Here is a 17,264-nt window from a genome sequence, read left to right as displayed (position 1 = left end):
CAAATATCAGGAATCTGGATCAAGTGCAGTGGCTGGTGCCTGTAATCCCAGCACTTTGGGAGGCTGAGGCGAGAGGATTGCTTGAGCCTGGGAGTTTGAGACCAGCCTGGGCAACATAGTGGTACCCTGTCTCTAAAAACAAAAACCCAAATTTCAGAAATCTGTGCTCCAGTCGGAATTGCTGCTTCTGGCCAGGCGCGGTGGCTCACGCCTGCAATCCCAGCGCTTTGGGAGGCTGAGGTGGGTGGATCACCTAAGGTCAGGAGTTCAAGACCAGCCTGGCCAATGTGATGAAACCCCGTCTCTACTAAAAATACAAAAATTAGCTGGGCATGGTGGTGGGTGCCTGTAATCCCACCTACTTGGGAGGCTGAGTCATGAGAATAGCTTGAACCTGGGAGGCAGAGTTTGCAGTGAGCCAAGATCACGCCATTGCACTCCAGCCTGGGTGACAGAGCGAGACTCCGTCTCAAAAAAAATAAATTAATTAATTAAAAATAAAAGAAAGAATTGCTGGTTTTGATCACAGAGTTGCAAAGAGGCCATGGTTATGTTGCATCTCACCACTTTGTTGCAAGTCCCCCCACTACCACCACTGAAGCGATGTCCAGTAGATTTCTTTTTCTTTTTCTTTTTTTTTTTTTTTTTTTTTTGAGACAGAGTCTCACAATGATGCCCAGGCTGGAGTGCAGTGGCACGATCTTGGCTCACTGCAACCTCCGCCTCCTGAGTTCAAGCGGTTCCCCTGCCTCAGCCTCCCGAGTAGCTGGGATTAAAGGCACCCACCACCACGCCTGGCTAATTTTTTTTTTTTTTTTTTTTGTATTTTTAGTAGAGACAGGGTTCCACCATGTTGGCCAGGCTGGTCTCGAACTCCTGACATTGTGATTCGCCTGCCTCGGCCTCCCAAAGTGCTGTGATTACAGGCTTGAGCCACCGCGCCTGGCCGATGTCCAGGAGATTTAAAGGGCTGGCACCATACTCTCTGTTTCCTTTTTTTTTTTTCTTTTTTCCCTTTTGAGAGCCAGATATTGATGACTAGGAGCTGGGTGTGGTGGGTCACGCCTGTAATCTCAGCACTTTGGGAGGCCAAGGCTGGCGGATCACTTGAGGTCAGGAGTTTGAGACCAGCCTGGCTAACATGGTGAGACCCTGTCTTTACTAAAAATATAAAAATTAGCTGGGCATGGTGGCTTATGCCTGTAGTCCCAGCTACTCGGGAGGCCGAGGCAGGAGAATCACATGAACCTGGGAGGCAGAGGTTGCAGTGAGCCGAGATCGTGCCACTGCACTCCAGCCTGGGCGACAGAGCAAGACTCTATCTTAAAAAACAAACAAACGACAAAACAGATACTGATGACTAGGATGATCAAAAGGAACCAAATAGATGGGAGAGATTAAGAAGTCATTGTGCATCCCAGGGGTGGGCGGAAGGCTCAGTAAAGTCATGTACTGCATAATGATGTTTTGGTCAGTGACAGGCTGCATAGATAACAATGGTCCTAGAAGATTATAATGGAGGCCAGGCATGGTGGTTTATACCTGTAATACCAGTGCTTTAGGAATGGGGGTCTCTCTTGAGGTCAGGAGTTCAAGACCAGCCGGCCTGGGCAACATAGCAAGACCTCATCTCTACAAAAAATAACAAAAGAAGAAAAATTAGCTGGACATGGTGGTATATGCCTGTAGTCCTAGCTACTCAGGAGGCTGAGGTGAGAGGATTGCTTGAGCCCAGGAGTTTGAGGCTGCAGTGAGCTATGATTATGCCACATCACTCCAGCCTTGGTGACAGAACAAGACTCTGTTTCTAAAAAAAAATTAAGATTATAGTGGAAAAAAAAATTAAAATGGGTCAGGTGCAGTGGTTATGCCTGTAATCCTAGCACTTTGGGAGTTCAAAGTGGGAGGATCACCTGAGATCAGGAGTTCGAGACCAGCGTGGCCAACATGGCAAAATCCTGTCTGTACTAAAAATACAAAAATTAGTGCACACTTATGATCCCAGCTACTTGGGAGGCTGAGGCAGGAGAATCGCCTGAACCCAGGAGGCAGGCGGTGCTTGCAGTGAGCCAAGATCACGCCACTGTACTCCAGCCTGGGCAGTAGAGCGAGACTCCATCTCAAAAAAAAAAAAGAAAAGAAAAAAAACCTCAAATTACTGAAATACTAAAGATAAAAATGAAAGTGGGAATATTACCCTCAATTCCACAGAAATGGAAAGGGTAGGCTGGGCATGGCAGCTCACATGTGTAATCTCTATGCTTTTGAAGGCTGAAATGGGAGTATCACTTGAGCCCAGGAGCTCAAACCAGCCTGGAAAACATACTGAGACCCTGTCTATACAAAAAAATAACACATACCTGTAGTCCTAGCTACTCGGAAGGCTGAGGCAGAAGGATTGCTTTAGTCCAGGAATTCAAGGCTGCAGTTAACCATGATTGTTCCACGGCATTCTAGCTAGGGTGACAGAGCCTGTCTCTTAAAGAGATCATGGGCCGGACGCAGTGGCTCACACCTGTAATCCCAGCACTTTGGGAGGCTGAGGTGGGCGGATCACTTGAGGTCAGGAGTTTGAGACCAGCCTGGCCAACATAGTGAAACCCAGTCTCTACTAAAAATACAAATAAGAAAATTAGCTGGCCGTAGTGGCACATGCCTGTAATCTCAGCTACTTAGGAGGCTGAGGCAGGAGAATCACTTGAACCTGGGGGGTAGAGGTTGTAGTGAGCTGAGATTGCACCATTGCACTCCAGCCTGGGCAACAAGAGTGAAACTCTATCTCAAAAAAAAAAGAAAAAAAGAGATTATAATAGAGTACGATAAGCAATTGTAGGCTGGTCTGGAGATAGTGAATTGTCTTAATTGATTGTTGACAGTCAGTTACAGATAGAACTTGTTCTACTCTTTCCCCCATCTTTACTACTGCACTTGACTAGTTTTTTGGGGAAAAAGATTAATAAACCAATTGTACGCCAACAAATTGGGTAACCTAGATGAAATGGTCACATCCTAGAAACACAAAACCTACCAAGACTAAACTACTAAGAAATAGAAAATGTAAATAGTCTCATAACTCATAGGGAGATTGCATTTGTAATCGAAAATGTCCCAACAAAGAAATCTCTGGACCTGATGACTTCACTGGTGAATTCTATCAACATTTCAAGAAGAACTAACACCAATCCATCTCAGACTTTTCAAAACATTGAAGAGGAAAGAACACTCACTAATCCATTCTGTGAACTCAGCATTATCTTTGACAGTTTGGATATGTGTCCCTCCAAATCGCAAGTTGAGATTTGATCTGCAGTGTTGGAGGTGGGTGGGGCCTAGTGGGAAGTGTTTGGGTCATGGGGGTTTATGCCTCAGGAATGGCTTGGTGTGGTCCCTATGGTAATGAGTGCATTTCTGCTCTATTAGTTTACTCAAGAGCTGGTTGTTTAAGTGTGGCACCTCCCCCTCCCTTGCTTCCTCTCTTGCCATGTGACATACCTGCTCTTCCTTCACCTTCTGCCATGATTGAAAGTTTCCTGAGGTACTTATCAGAAGCTGATACTGGCACCATGCTTCTTGTACAGCCTGCAGAACCATAAGCCAAATAAATCTCTTTACTTTGTAAATTACCCAGCCTCAGGTATTCCTTTATAGCAATGCAAAATGGATGAATAGTCTTGATGCCAAAGCCCTACAAAGATGCTATAAGAAATCTATAGACTAATAGTTCTTTCTTTTTTTTTTTTTTTTTTTTGAGACAAAAAAAGAGTCTCACTCTATCACTGAGGCTGTAGTGCAGTGGTGCAATCTTGGCTCACTGCAGCCTGGGCCTCCTGGGTTCAAATGAATCTCATGCCAAAGCCTCCCAAGTAGCTGGGATTACAGGCATGTGCCACCACGCCCAGCTAATTTTTAAATTTTTAGTGGAGACAGGGCTTTGCCATGTTGGCCAGGCTGGTCTCAAACTCCTGGCCTCAAGTGATCCACCCACCTTGGCCTCCCAAAGTGCTGGCTTTACAGGCGTGAGCCACTGCGCCTGGCCTATAGACTAACATTTCTTAAGAACATTGATGTAAAAATCATCAACAAAATACCAGCAAACCAGATTTAGCAGCATATTAAAATGATTATACACCTTGACCAATAAGCACATGAAAAAATACTCAACATTGCTAATTAGGGAAATGCAAGTCAAAACTCCAAGATACTAACCTCACACCCATTAGGATGGCTGCTATGAAGAACAGCAGAAAATAATTGTTGGGAAGGACATGGAAAAATTGGAACCATTGTACACTGTTGGTAGTCGTGTCAAATGGCATAGCCTATGTGAAAAACTGGTGGTTCTTCCAAAAATTAAAGTTACCATATGTATCAGGATTTTCCAGAGAGACAAAACCAATAGGATATAGATGGATGGATGGGTGAATGAGAGGGGATTTATTAGAGGAATTGGCTTACTCAATTATGGAAACCAAGAAGGTTGTGATAGGCCATCTGCAAACTAGAGAACCAGGGATGCCAATAGCATGGCTCAATCTAAGTCTCAAAGCCTCAGAACCAGGGAAACCAATGGCATAACTCTCAGACCGAGGCTGAAGGCCTGAAAACCTGAGAGGCTACTGGTGTAAGTCCTGGGGTCCAAAGGCTGGAGAACTTGGAATACTGATATCAAAGGACGGGAGAAGGGTGTCTCAGCCCCAGGAGAAAAAATGAATTTACCTTTACTCTGCCTTTTTGTTCTATCTGGGCACCCAGCCCTTTGGATGTTGCCCTCCCACATTGAGGATGGATCTTACTCCCTCAGTCAACCTACTCACACACCAGTCTCCTCTGGAAACACCCTCACAGATACAGTCAGAAATCATGCTTTACCCACTTTTTAAGTATCCTTTAATCCGGTCAAGTTGACACCTAAAAATCCTCACACCATATAATCCTGTAATTCTACTTGTGGAGGTTTAGTAGTTCCCTCTTATCCTAGGTTTCACTTTCTGAGATATCAGTTACCCAAGGTCAACTGTGACCTGTAAAAAAAATAGGTGAGTATAGTGCAATAAGATATTTTGAGAGAAAGAGAGAGACCACTTTTATTTATTTATTTAGAGATGGACTCTCACTGTGTCACCTAGGCTGGAGTGCAGTGGCACCATCTCAGCTCACTGCAACCTCCACCTCCCAGGTTCAAGCAATTCTTGTGCCTCAGCCTCCTGAGTAGCTGAGATTACAGGCACCTGCCACCACGCTTGGCTAATTTTTGTATTTTTAATAGAGACGAGATTTTATCATATTGGCCAGGCTGGTCTCGAACTCCTGATCTCAAGTGATCCACCCGCCTCGGCCTCCCAAAATGCTGGGATTACCGGCATGAGCCACTGTGCCCAGCCACATTTATATAATTTATTACCATATGTTGTTATAGTTGTTTTATTATTAGTTGTTGTTAATCTCTTACTCCGCCTAATTTATAAATTAACTTTACCATGGATATATATGTATAGGAAAAAACACACTATACGTGGGGTTTGATACTCTCCTTGGTTTCAGACATCCGTGGGAGTCTTGGATCCCCCCATCAGATAAGGATGACCTAATGTATACTCAAAATAATTGAAAGCAGGGTCTCTAAGAGATATTTGTGTACTTAATGTTCATAGGTATAGCCCATTGATCGAGGGATGAATGGATAAGCAAAATGTTGTAAGTACATACAATGAAATATTATTCAGCCTTTAAGATGGCTGCTAGTAAAAAAATCAAAGTAACAGGTGTTGGCAAGAATGTAGAGGAATTGGAACCTTTATGTATTGCTGGTGGCAATGTAAAATGGTGCATTCACTGTGGAAAACACTATGGTGGTTCCTCAAAAAAATTAAATGTAGAATTATGATACAGCTGTTTCACTTCTGAGTATATATTCAAGACAATTGAAAGCAGCGACTTGACAGCTATTTGTACACCCATGTTTAGCAACATTATTCACAACAGCCAGAAGGGTGAAAGCAACCTAGATAAACAAAATGTATATAATATATACATATGATGGAATATTATTCAGGCTTGAAAAGGAAGGAGATTCTGATGTGTAATATAATATGGATAAACCTTGGGACATTATGGTGTGTGAAATGTCAGACACAAAATGATAAATATATGATTCCACTGCCATGAAATACCTCAAGTAGTCAAATTCATAATGATAGAATGTTGAATAGTGGTTAACCAGGAGAGCGGAGAGTGAGTAGTTCTTGTTTAATGGGCACAGAATTTTAGATTGGGATGATGAAAAGTTCTGAAAATGGATAGTGGTGATGGTTAAGTACACTGTGAACGTACTTAACAGCACTGACATGTACACTTAAAAATGGTTAAAATATTACAGATTGAAGCATTGATATAGACAACAAAAAAACAAAAAAAAAGGTTAAATGATAACTTTTTTTTTTTTTTTTTGATACAGGGTTTTGCTCTGTCACCCAGGCTGCAGTGCAGTGGCACAATCACAGTTCACTGCAACCTCAAACTCCTGGGCCCAAGTTACTCCCCTGCCTTAGCCTCCTGAGTAGCTGGGACTACAGGTGTGCACCACCACACCTAGCTAATTTTTTAAAAATTTTAGAGAGATGGGGTCTTGCTATGTTGCCCAGGCTGGTCTAGAACTGGCCTTAAGCCATCCCCCTGCCTTGGCCTGCCAAAGTGCTGGAATTACAAACATGAACTGCTGTGCCCAGCCAACATTGTATTATGTATATTTTACTACAGATTTTAAAAATGGAAAACAAAAAGAATGCAAATAGTTCTCCTTTGCCCAAGTCCTGATCCCTCAGCTAGCTGCGAAAGTATCACCACCAATGATGGTTGCCAGGGGCTAGTTACTGTTCAGTGGCTATAAGAGTTTCAGCCTTTCAAGATGAAAAGAGTTCTGGAGATGGATGATGGTGATGGTTGTACAACAATATGATTGTACTTAATACCACTGAACTGTCCACTTAAAAGTGATTAAGATAGTAAATTTTGTTGTGTGTATTTTATCACAATAAAAAGCAGTTGGGAAAAAATAATTTCAGACTTGTATAATATTTGCATGAATACTACAAAGAATTTGTGAAAACCCTTCACCTAGATTCCCCAAAGGATAATATTTTAATATATTTGCTTTATCCTTCTCTTTCTCAGAATTTCTCACACACTCAGAATTATTTTTTTCTGAATGATTTAAAGGTAAAAGGCAGATGTAATGCCCTAAACACCTAAATACTTCAGTTTGTATTTTTTAAAAACAAATTCTCTTACATAAATATGGTATAATGTTCAAAATCGGGAACTTAACGCTGACACAATGCTATAATCTATAGACCTTATCCAGATTTTGTCAGTTGTCCTAATAACATCCATTATAGTAAAAGAATATCCAATATCATGTGTTGATTCAGTGACCCTGTCTCTTTCATCTCCTTTAATCTGGAACAGTTCTTGAGTCTTTGTATTTTTATGACACTGACAATTTGATAAGTGCAGGGTAGTTATTTTGTAGAGCATCCTTCAATTTGTTTTTGTCTATTGTTTCCTCATGGTTAGATTCAGGTTATGCACGTTGGGCATTAATACCTAAGAAGTGATGCTGAGTTCTCTGCGTGTCATATTAGGATGCACATGCTATTTATTGCTCCTATTACTGGCAGTGTTACTTGAGTGGTAGGGTCCAGTTTTCTCCATCATAAAGTTATTCATTTGCCTTTTGTAATAATGTCTTGGGAGATGTTTCGAGACTATGCAAATATCCTGTTCTCAAACTTTCACCTGTTAATTTTAGCATTCAGATGATTCTTGCCCTAATCAGTTATCTTTATGATCGTTGCCAAGTGATTTTCTCTTTTTGCCTTCCCTCTACATTTATTAGTTGGCTTTCTACTGTAAGAAAGAGCTTTCTGTTCCTATTATTTTTTATCAGTGTAGACTCATAGATTCTTACTTTATTGAATACAATGTAATCTTCTATCACTATATATTTTGAAGACAGTGTTCCAGGTTTGGCCAGGAGGAATCCCTTCAAAATGACTTGCACACAGAGAAGCCTTTTAAAATTAGGTCTTATTAATACTGTCCTAAGGTAACTATTAATATCACCCTTCTTCACTCACTAAGGTGTACCTGTTTAAGTGATAAATTATATGATCACTTTCTTTAAAATGTTCATCAGATTGTGCTACTTTTCTCCTGAAAACTGTCCAGTGGCTTCACATCTCACTTTGCATAAAAGCCACAGGTCTGTCAAGGATCCATATGGTCTGCTCCTCCAGCCATTTAATATACTCTTCCCCTGGCTTGCTCTGCTGCAGCCGCACCTGGTCTTAAGGCTCCAGTTTCACCTCAGTGTCTTTGCATTTGCAGTTACTGTTCCTGAAACATTCCTGTATGTTCCTTACTTCCTTTAGGTTTCTGCTCACAGACATCAGAGAGGCCTTCTAATGTCCTTCACGTAAAATAGCAAGAGCCTCCGTCCCCTCACCAGCACTCCTTGCTTTCTTTACCCTCTCTGCTTTATTTCTTCCCTAACATCTGATGTGTAATTCATTTGTTGGCTTCTCTCCCCAACTTCATGCTTCATAAAAGAAGGGTTTTTCTTTTGTTCTCTACCCTCTGCCTACTGTTAGAATAGTGCCTAATAAGTAGTTTGCGCTGATTTGTTGAATGAATGAATTCAGTATCTCTCCATTTTGTTAAAAAAGGCAAGTACTATAGCAGTTCCTGAGGCAACGATCTCTCTTCCTTGAGACCTAAGTCTCTTCATTGAGACCTAAGTCTCTTTATTGAGACTGATTTTTGCCCTTTTGTTGTTGTTGTTTGCTGTGCTTTCTCAGTACTTTTTTTCTTCATTTCTCCCCACTTCAATGATCACCTATCCATCTTCCAGATCTTCTCTCTTTGTCTCAGAGTTGGTCACTTGTTACTGTTCTTTACTTTCCCTTTCATTCTAAGTCTCTTATGATGGACAGTGTATTTAGATGAGATTTGCCCTGTTTTACTGCAAAGGTTATCCATTACTTTTTAAATTTTAAAATTAAAAAGAATTTTTAATTCATTACTTTTTTTTTAAATTTTTTTTTTCTTTTTTTTCAAGATGGAGGCTCACTCTGTTGCCCAGGCTGGAGTGCAGTGGTGTAATCTCGGCTCACTGCAACCTCTGCCTCCCGAGTTCAAGCGATTCTCATGCCTCAGCCTCCCAAGTAGCTGGGATTCCAGGCGCCTGCCACCACGCCCAGCTAATTTTTGTATTTTCAGTAGAGAAGGGGTTTCGCCATGTTGGCCAGGCTGGTCTCAAACTCCTGACCTCAGGTGATCCACCTGCCTTGGCCTCTCAAAATGCTAGGATTACAGGTGTGAGCCACTGCACTCAGCCATACTTCACTACTTTTTAAAAGATGGCACTGCTGTAAAAATATAAAGACATGCTGAGAATGATTAAGTGCAAATTCAGGATAATGTTGCCTCTGGGAGTTGGAGGGGATATAACTGAGGAAAAATATAGGGGGCTTCAACTGTTAATGCTGTATCTTACGCTGCCTAGAGTGTACACAGTCATTTGTTACACTGTTTTATCTTTTTTATGTCTAAAATAGCTTATAACAAATTAAAGGCTAGGCACGGTGGCTCACCCTGTAATCCCAGCACTTTGGGAAGCTGAGGCAGGTGGATCACCTGAGGCCAGGAGTTCTAGACCAGCCTGGCCGACATGGCGAAACCCCATCACTACTAAAAATGCAAAAAATTAGCTGAGTGTGGTGATGCATGCCTGTAGCCCCAGCTACTCAGGAGGATGTGGCACGAGAATTGCTTGAACCTGGGAGGTGGAGATTGCAGTGAGCAAAGATCGTGCCACTGCACTCCGGCCTGGGTGACAGAGCGAGCCTCCATCTCAAAAAAAAAAAAGAAAAAAAATTAAGAAAAAAATTATCTAACACGTAATCTATTTCTTCATTCTTTTAAGTTATGCTGTTACTCCTTTTTACTGTAAGTTCATAAATTTTCTTTGCTTTCCTACATTTTTCTTGCCCTCCTCTTATTATGGAAAACAACATACAAAGCAACAGTGCTGCCATTCCTTCCTTCTACTTTTTTTTTAAGGTTTTTGGGGAACAGATGGTGTTTGGTTACATTAATAAGTTCTTTAGTGGTGATTTCTGAGATTGTGGTGCACCCATCACCTGAGCAGTGTACAGTGTACACAATGTATAGTCTTTTATCCCTCACCTCTTCCCATCCTTTCCCCTCGAGTCCCCAAAGTCCATTGTATTATACTTAAACATTTGTGACCTCATAGCTTAGCTCCCACTTATGAGTGAAAACATACGATGTTTGGTTTTCCATTCCTGAGTTACTTCACTTAGAGTAATGGGCTCTAGTTCCATCCAGGTTGCTGCAAATGACATTGTTGTTTCGTTCTTTTTATGGCTGAGTAATATTCTATGGTGTATATATACCACATTTTCTTTCTGTTTTTTTTTTTTTTTGAGATGGAGTTTTGCTCTGTTGCTCAGGCTGGAGTGCAGCAGTGCAGTCTTGGCACACTGCAACCGTCACCTCCTGGGTTCAAGAGAGTCTCCTGCCTCAGCCTCCTGAGTAGCTGGAATTACAGGCGCCTGACACCACGCCAGGCTAATTTTTGTATTTTTATTAGAGACAGGGTTTCGCCATATTGGTCAGGCTGGCCTCGAAGTCCTGACCTCAGGTGATCTGCCCACCTCAGCTTCCCAAAGTGCTGGGATTACAGATGTGAGCCACTGCACCTGGCCTGTATACCACATTTTTTCTTTTTCTTTTTCTTTTTTTTTTTTTTTGAGACAGAGTCTCACTCTGTTGCCCAGGCTGGAGTGCAGTGGTGCAATCTCGGCTCACTGCAACCTCTTCCTGCCGGGTTCAAGTGATTCTCCTGCCTCAGCCTCCCGAGTAGCCTGGACTACAGGTGCCTGCCACCATGCCTGGCTAATTTTTGTATTTTTAGTAGAAATGGAGTTTCACCATATTGGCTAGGCTAGTCTTGAACTCCTGACCTTGTGATCCACCTGCCTCGCCTCCCAAAGTGCTGGAATTACAGGTGTGGGCCACCACGCCCAGCCACCACATTTTTCTTTATCCACTTGTTGATGGGCATTTGGGCTGGTTCCATATTTTTGCAATTGCAAATTGTCCTGCTATAAACATGTGTGTGCAAGTATCTTTTTTTATATAATGACTTCTTTTCCTCTGGGTAGATACCCAGCAGTGGGATTGCTGGATCAAATGGTAGATAAACTTTTAGTTTTTTAAGGAATCTCCACACTGTTTTTCATAGTGGTTGTACTATTTACATTCCCACCAACAGTATAAAAGTGTTCCCTTTTCACCACATCCATGCCAACATCTATTTTTTTTAAAATTTTTTGATTATGTCTATTCTTGCAGAAGTAAGGTGGTATTGCATGGAGGTTTTGATTTTCATTTCCCTGATAGTTAGTGATGTTGAGCATTTTTCCATATGCTTGTTGGCCATTTGTATGTCTTCTTTTGAGAATTGTCTATTCATGTCCTTAGCCACTTTTTGATGGGATTGTTTGTTTTTTTTCTAGCTGATTTGTTTGAGCTCCTTGTGGATTCTGGATATTAGTCCTTTGTCGGATGTATAGATTGTGATTTTCTCCCGGTTGTCTGTTTACTCTGCTGATTATTTCTGCTGTGCAGAAGATTTTTAGTTTAATTAAGTCTCATCTGTTTATCTTTGTTTTTGTTGCGTTTGTTTTTGGGTTCTTGGTCATGAAGTCTTTGCCTAAGTCATTGTCTAGAAGGGTTTTTCCAATGTTATCCTCTAGAATTTTTATGGTTTCAAGTCTTAGATTTAAGGCTTTGCTCCACCTTGAGCTGATTTTTGTACAAGGTGAGAGATGAGGATCCAGTTTCATTCTCCTACATGTGGCTTGCCAGTTATCCCAGCCTTCCCTCTACTTTGTCACCTTCTCTCTTTCTTCCCCCCCACCTCTTCCTATCCTGGTCTCCTTTATCCGCCTTGTTCATAGTAGTTTCCATTTGTTGCTGATAGTCTACTCTCACTACGCCTCAGTAGAACCTAACAGAATAAACTTGGGACTTTGGGTACACAAATTGGTGTTCCAGTTTTCCTTTCACCAATGGTTTAATTTTCTTTCTTTGTTTTTTTTTTTTTGAGATGAAGTCTCACTCTGTTGCTGAGGCTGGAGTGCAGTGGCGCAATCTCGGCTCACTGCAACCTCTGCCTCCTGGGTTCAAGTGATTCTCCTGCCTCAGCCTCCCGAGTAGCTGGGATTACAGGCGTGTGTCACCACACCCGGCTAATTTTTGTATTTTTAGTAGAGATGGAGTTTCACTATATTGACCAGGCTGGTCTCGAACTCCCGACCTCAGGTGATCTGCCTGGTTTGGGCTCCCAAAGTGCTGGGATTACAGGTGTGAGCCACTGTGCCCGGCCTAATGTTTTATATGCACAGCAAATCCTGGTTTATTCCCTCAGTCACTAAGCAGATTTTTACTCTATCATTCAGCAAACACTCGAGTGCCTACTATGTACTTGGTTTTGTGCAGCTTGATTCTGTAGCTTTGTCTTCACTATATGCGCCCATATGCAGGTGCTGAATCTAAATAAACAGGTTTCTGTCTTTCATTTGCTTACAATTTGATGGAGAAGATAAGACATGTATATAAATAAATGTGATACAGGCTGGAAATAAATATGCTAAAAGCACTTGAAGTGCTATAGGAATTCAGAACATAGAAATACTACTTCTACCTCCTAAGGTGGTACCTGAAAGAAGGGTAAGATTTGGCCATGCAAAGGTGGAAGAGAAAGATATTCCAGGCAGAGGGATTATAGGAACAATGGAATTGTTGGATTATGAGCTTGCTATATCTTCCTACAAGATAATGCTAAATTGTTGTTCTAGTATACTTAGAGTTCAGGTGTTTTGGTTCTGCATCCTAGCCATTATTTTAATTGTTCACTGTTGTAATTTTTGTGTGGAATAGTATTTTATTGTGGTTTTAATTTGTATTTTCCTAATTTCTTATGAGGCCAGCACCTTTTCATATGTTTGTGGGCCACTGATGTTTTCTCCTAAGAAGTAAGTATTTGAGTTTTTTGGGGGTATGGGGTGGGGGAGGGAGGTTTGGCCTTTTTCATATTAATTTATAGGAATCTTAAATATATTTTATTAATTTTTTTTTTTTTTTTGAGATAGGATCTCGCTGTGTCACCCAGGCTGGAGTGTAGTGGCACAAGCTTGACTCACTGCAGCCTCAAACTACTGGGCTCAGGCAATCCTCCTACCTTAGCCTCCCGAGTAGGTGAGACAACAGCTGGGCATGCCACTATGCCTGGCTAATTTTTTATTTTTGTAGAGATGGAGTAATCTACAAAAGTGTTGAGATTACAGGTGTGAGCCATTATGGCCAGCCTCAGATATATTTTAGATACTCATCTTTTGTCAGTTTTGTATGTAGTCAGTATATTCTGCCAGTTTGTGGCTTGTCATTTCCCTCTCTTTATGTGTCTTTGGTTCTAAGGTTCTTTTTTTGGTGGGGAGGGTGAAGGGACAGGGTCTTGCTCTCTCGACCAGGCTGGAGTGCAGTGGCAATCACAGCTCACTGCAGCCTCGAACTCCTGGGCTCAGGTGATCCTCCTGCCTCTGCCTGTCAAGGAGCTGGGACCACAGGCATGCACCACCATGCCTGGCTAATTTTTTGTATTTTTTGTGGAGACGGCGGTCTCCCTATGTTGCTGAGGCTAGTCTCAAACTCCTGGGCTCAGGCAGTTCTCCCACCTTGACCTACCTCAAAGTGTTGGGATTACAGGCATTAGCCACCATGCCTGGCCTAAAGTTCTTAACTTAGTATAACTTATGAATCTTTTATGGTATATGATTTTTGAGTCTTGTCTAAGAAAATCTTTTTTTTTTTTTTTTTTTTGAGATAGTCTTACTCCATCACCCAGGCTGGAGTGCAGTGAGTGGTGTGATCTTGGCTCACTGCAACCTTCACCTTCTGGGTTCAAGCAATTCTCCTGCCTCAGCCTCCCAAGTAGCTGGAATTACAGGTGTGTACCACCACACCCGGCTAATTTTTGTATTTGTATTTGTATTTTTTTTTTCCGAGACAGAGTCTCACTCTGTACCCCAGGCTGGAGTCCAGTGATGTGATCTCAGCTCACTGCAACCTCCACCCCCCAGGTTCAAGTGATTCTCCTGCTTCAGCCTCCCAGGTAGCTGGAATTACAGGTGTGCACCACCGTACCCAGCTAATTTTTGTATTTAGTATTTTTTTTTGAGACGAAGTCTCACTCTGTCCCTGAGGCTGGAGTGCAGTGGCACAATCTCAGCTCACTGCAACCTCTGCCTCCCAGGTTCAAGCGATTCTCCTGCCTCATCCTCCCAAGTAGCTAGGAATACAGGCGCCCACCACCATGCCCAGCTAATTTTTGTATTTTTAGTAGAGACAGGGTTTCACCATGTTAGCCAGGCTGGTCTCGAACTCCTGACCTCAAGTGATCCACCCACCTCGGCCTCCCAAAATGTTAGGATTATTATAGGTGTGAGCCACTGCACCTGGCCTAATTTATGTATTTTTAGTACAGACGGCATTTTGCCATGTTGGCCAGGCTGGTCTCAAACCCTTGACCTCAAGTGATTCTCCCGCCTCAGCCTCCCAAAGTGTTGGGATTGCAGGCATGAGTCACCGTGTCCAGTGTTGTCTAAGAAATTCTTGCTTATGCTGAGGCCGTAAAGATATTCTCCTGTATTGTCTTTTTAAAGTTTTCTATGTTTGCTTTTCACACTTTAGTCTTTAATCTACTTAAAGTTGATTTTGTATTGGGTGTTGCTAAGGCTCCAATTCCGTTTTTTTCACCTACAAATGTCTAATTTTTCCAGCATAATTTCTTGAAAACTCCATCTTTTGCCACTGATCAACTATACCAGCTGTCATAAATCAAATTTCTATATATGTGGGGTCAGTTTATGGGTTCAGTGTTCTCTTCTATAGGTTAATTTGTCTATCTGTGTCAATACCATGCTGTCTTAATTACTAAAGTTTTTAAGTAATTGTTGGTATCTGGCAGGGCGTAGCCCTCATCTCATTCTTTTTCAGGAGTATTTGGCCTTTCTTGGTTCTGCTTATTGATAGAAATTTTAGAATGGCTGGGTGCAGTGGCACACACCTGTAATCTCAGCATTTTGGAAGGCTAAGGTGGAAGGATTGCTTGAGCCCAGGAGTTTGAGACCAGCCTGGGCAACATAATCTCTACAAAAAAATTGAAAAATTAGCCAGGTGTGGTGGTGCACACCTGTAGTCCCAGCTGCTCAAGAGGGTGAGGTCGGGGGAGGATTGCTTGAGCCTCGGCAGTTGAAGCTGCCGTGAGCCATGATTATGCCACTGCACTTGGCCTGGGCAGCAATGAGACCCTGTCTCAAAAAAATTTTTTTTTTTAGAATCATCTTGTCAAGTTGAATCTATTGCGATATTTATTGGAATTGAACCTATAGATGAATTTGGGATAAATTGACATCATTGGCATATGTATCCAGCCTTTCAATCCTTGAACATAATGTAACTCTCTATTTAGGTCTTATCTGAATATTTCTTGAATTTGTCTGCTTTGTATCTGTACTTTCGTTGCTGGGTCAAATTCTCGTTGTTTCTTACCTGGACTGTTGAATAGCTTTCAACTCCCCATCTTTGGTCTATCTTTTCCAAGAGACAGCCTAGCATAGTGACATCTGAAACCAAACTTAGGGGTTTGAATTCTGGCCCCACCAGGATTGGGCAAATTACTTAACACCTCCATGCTTCTCTTTAAAATGGAGATAATAATAATAGTACTTACTTTGTGAGATTGTTATGAAGATTAAATGAGTTTATATATGTAAAATAATTAGGGTAGTGTCAGGCAACTAGTAAGTGCTCAATAAATGCTAGCAATTATTACTGTCATATAAATTCTAGTAGCTTACCTCCAGAGCCTGTCCTCAAATTTCTATTCTCTACTGAAGAGAACGTGAACTCAAGATATATTTTATAGATAAAAATGTATAGGACTTACTAAGGGACATGAGGATAAGAGGAAAGGATCAATCTAGGATGCTTTCAAGAGTTCTGGTTGAATATTTTGTTGGATGGTGTTGCCATTTGCTGAGAAAGGGGGATAGGCTAGTTATGTTTGGAATAAGATCAAGAGTTTTATATTGGACTTGGTCCATTTGGTATCTCTGAGAGACATCAAAAAGGCAGTGTTAGGTAGGTATTAAATATGCAAATCAATATACAAGTCTAGACCTAGTAGACACATTTGGGAGTCATCAGAATAAAGAGATACTTAAATGTATGGGAGTTAATGAGATCTTCTGAAAATGTAGAAAGAGAAGAGCCAAAAATCAAGTCCAGAGATTTTGTAGAGGAGGAGGGTTGCCACAAGGGAGTTGAGAAGATGTTGCCAGTGAGGTAGGAAGAAAATTAGGTAAGAGTATTCAGGATCCAGAGAAGAGAGTGGTAAATTTAGGAGTTACAGTTGTGTTGAGTGCTCCTGAAAACAGAAGTAAGATGAGCCCTGAGAAGTGACCATTGAGTTTGGCTACATGGAAGTCATTGCTGACCATGACAAGTACTTGCCATGGTGTGTTGTAGTGAAAGCTGAACTGTCTTGGTTGAAGGAATGAATTGGAAGTGAGGAAATAGAGATTCTGTGTATAAAGACTTTTAGTTTTGAAAGGTACAGAGAAGTACAGCAGTAGTTGAAGGCGGATGTGGGAAGACTTTCTTTTTAAAAGATGGGAAATACTCAAATGTGATGGTATGCTAATGGGAATGATCCATGGAGGAAGATTGATGGTACATGTATTGGGATAATCAGAGGAAAAAGTTCTTAAGAATTGAGAAGGGATGGGATCCAAGTCTGTGGGTAAGGATTAGCCTTTCCCAGGAGGAGGAACTTAGCCCTCATTGCATCAGGAGCAAAAGAGAAGATGGTTTCAAGGGCAGATAGGTTTGTAGGTTTGATAGGGAAAGAAGATGCTTAAAAATGTATGAGAGATTTAATTAATTAAATTGTACACGAAGAAGTAATTGCAGTAACATGCAGACCCGTAAAGAAGAATATTCAGGAGATCTTCACAGGGATGGTAGACAGCCAGGTACTCAATACAGATTTGATAATAAATGGTAGCAGCATTGTCTTGACTATTCATCCACAGTATAACCCAATCATGTTTGCCGAG

The 17,264-nt window shown here is 41.6% G+C and overlaps 1 protein-coding gene across 4 annotated transcripts in view; it reads left to right on the top strand.

Moving 5' to 3' along the window:
* The window catches only part of TFCP2 (transcription factor CP2), a 79,060-nt gene that overhangs the window by 13,327 nt on the left and 48,469 nt on the right, over positions 1–17,264 (top strand). For 2 of the 4 annotated variants that reach the window (XM_063646959.1, XM_063646958.1), the window contains exon 2: positions 13,077–13,121. The exons of the other annotated variants lie outside the window; for them this stretch is intronic. In XM_063646959.1, the coding sequence (XP_063503029.1) occupies positions 13,077–13,121 (45 nt within the window). The remainder of the gene's footprint in view (positions 1–13,076; positions 13,122–17,264) is intronic. 4 annotated transcript variants of the gene reach the window in all.

This window comes from Pongo pygmaeus, chromosome 10 (assembly GCF_028885625.2).
Source record: "Pongo pygmaeus isolate AG05252 chromosome 10, NHGRI_mPonPyg2-v2.0_pri, whole genome shotgun sequence".
NCBI classification, from domain to species: domain Eukaryota; kingdom Metazoa; phylum Chordata; class Mammalia; order Primates; family Hominidae; genus Pongo; species Pongo pygmaeus.
Note: the sequence above shows the minus strand (reverse complement) of the source record. Positions and strands in the feature narration are given on the sequence as shown.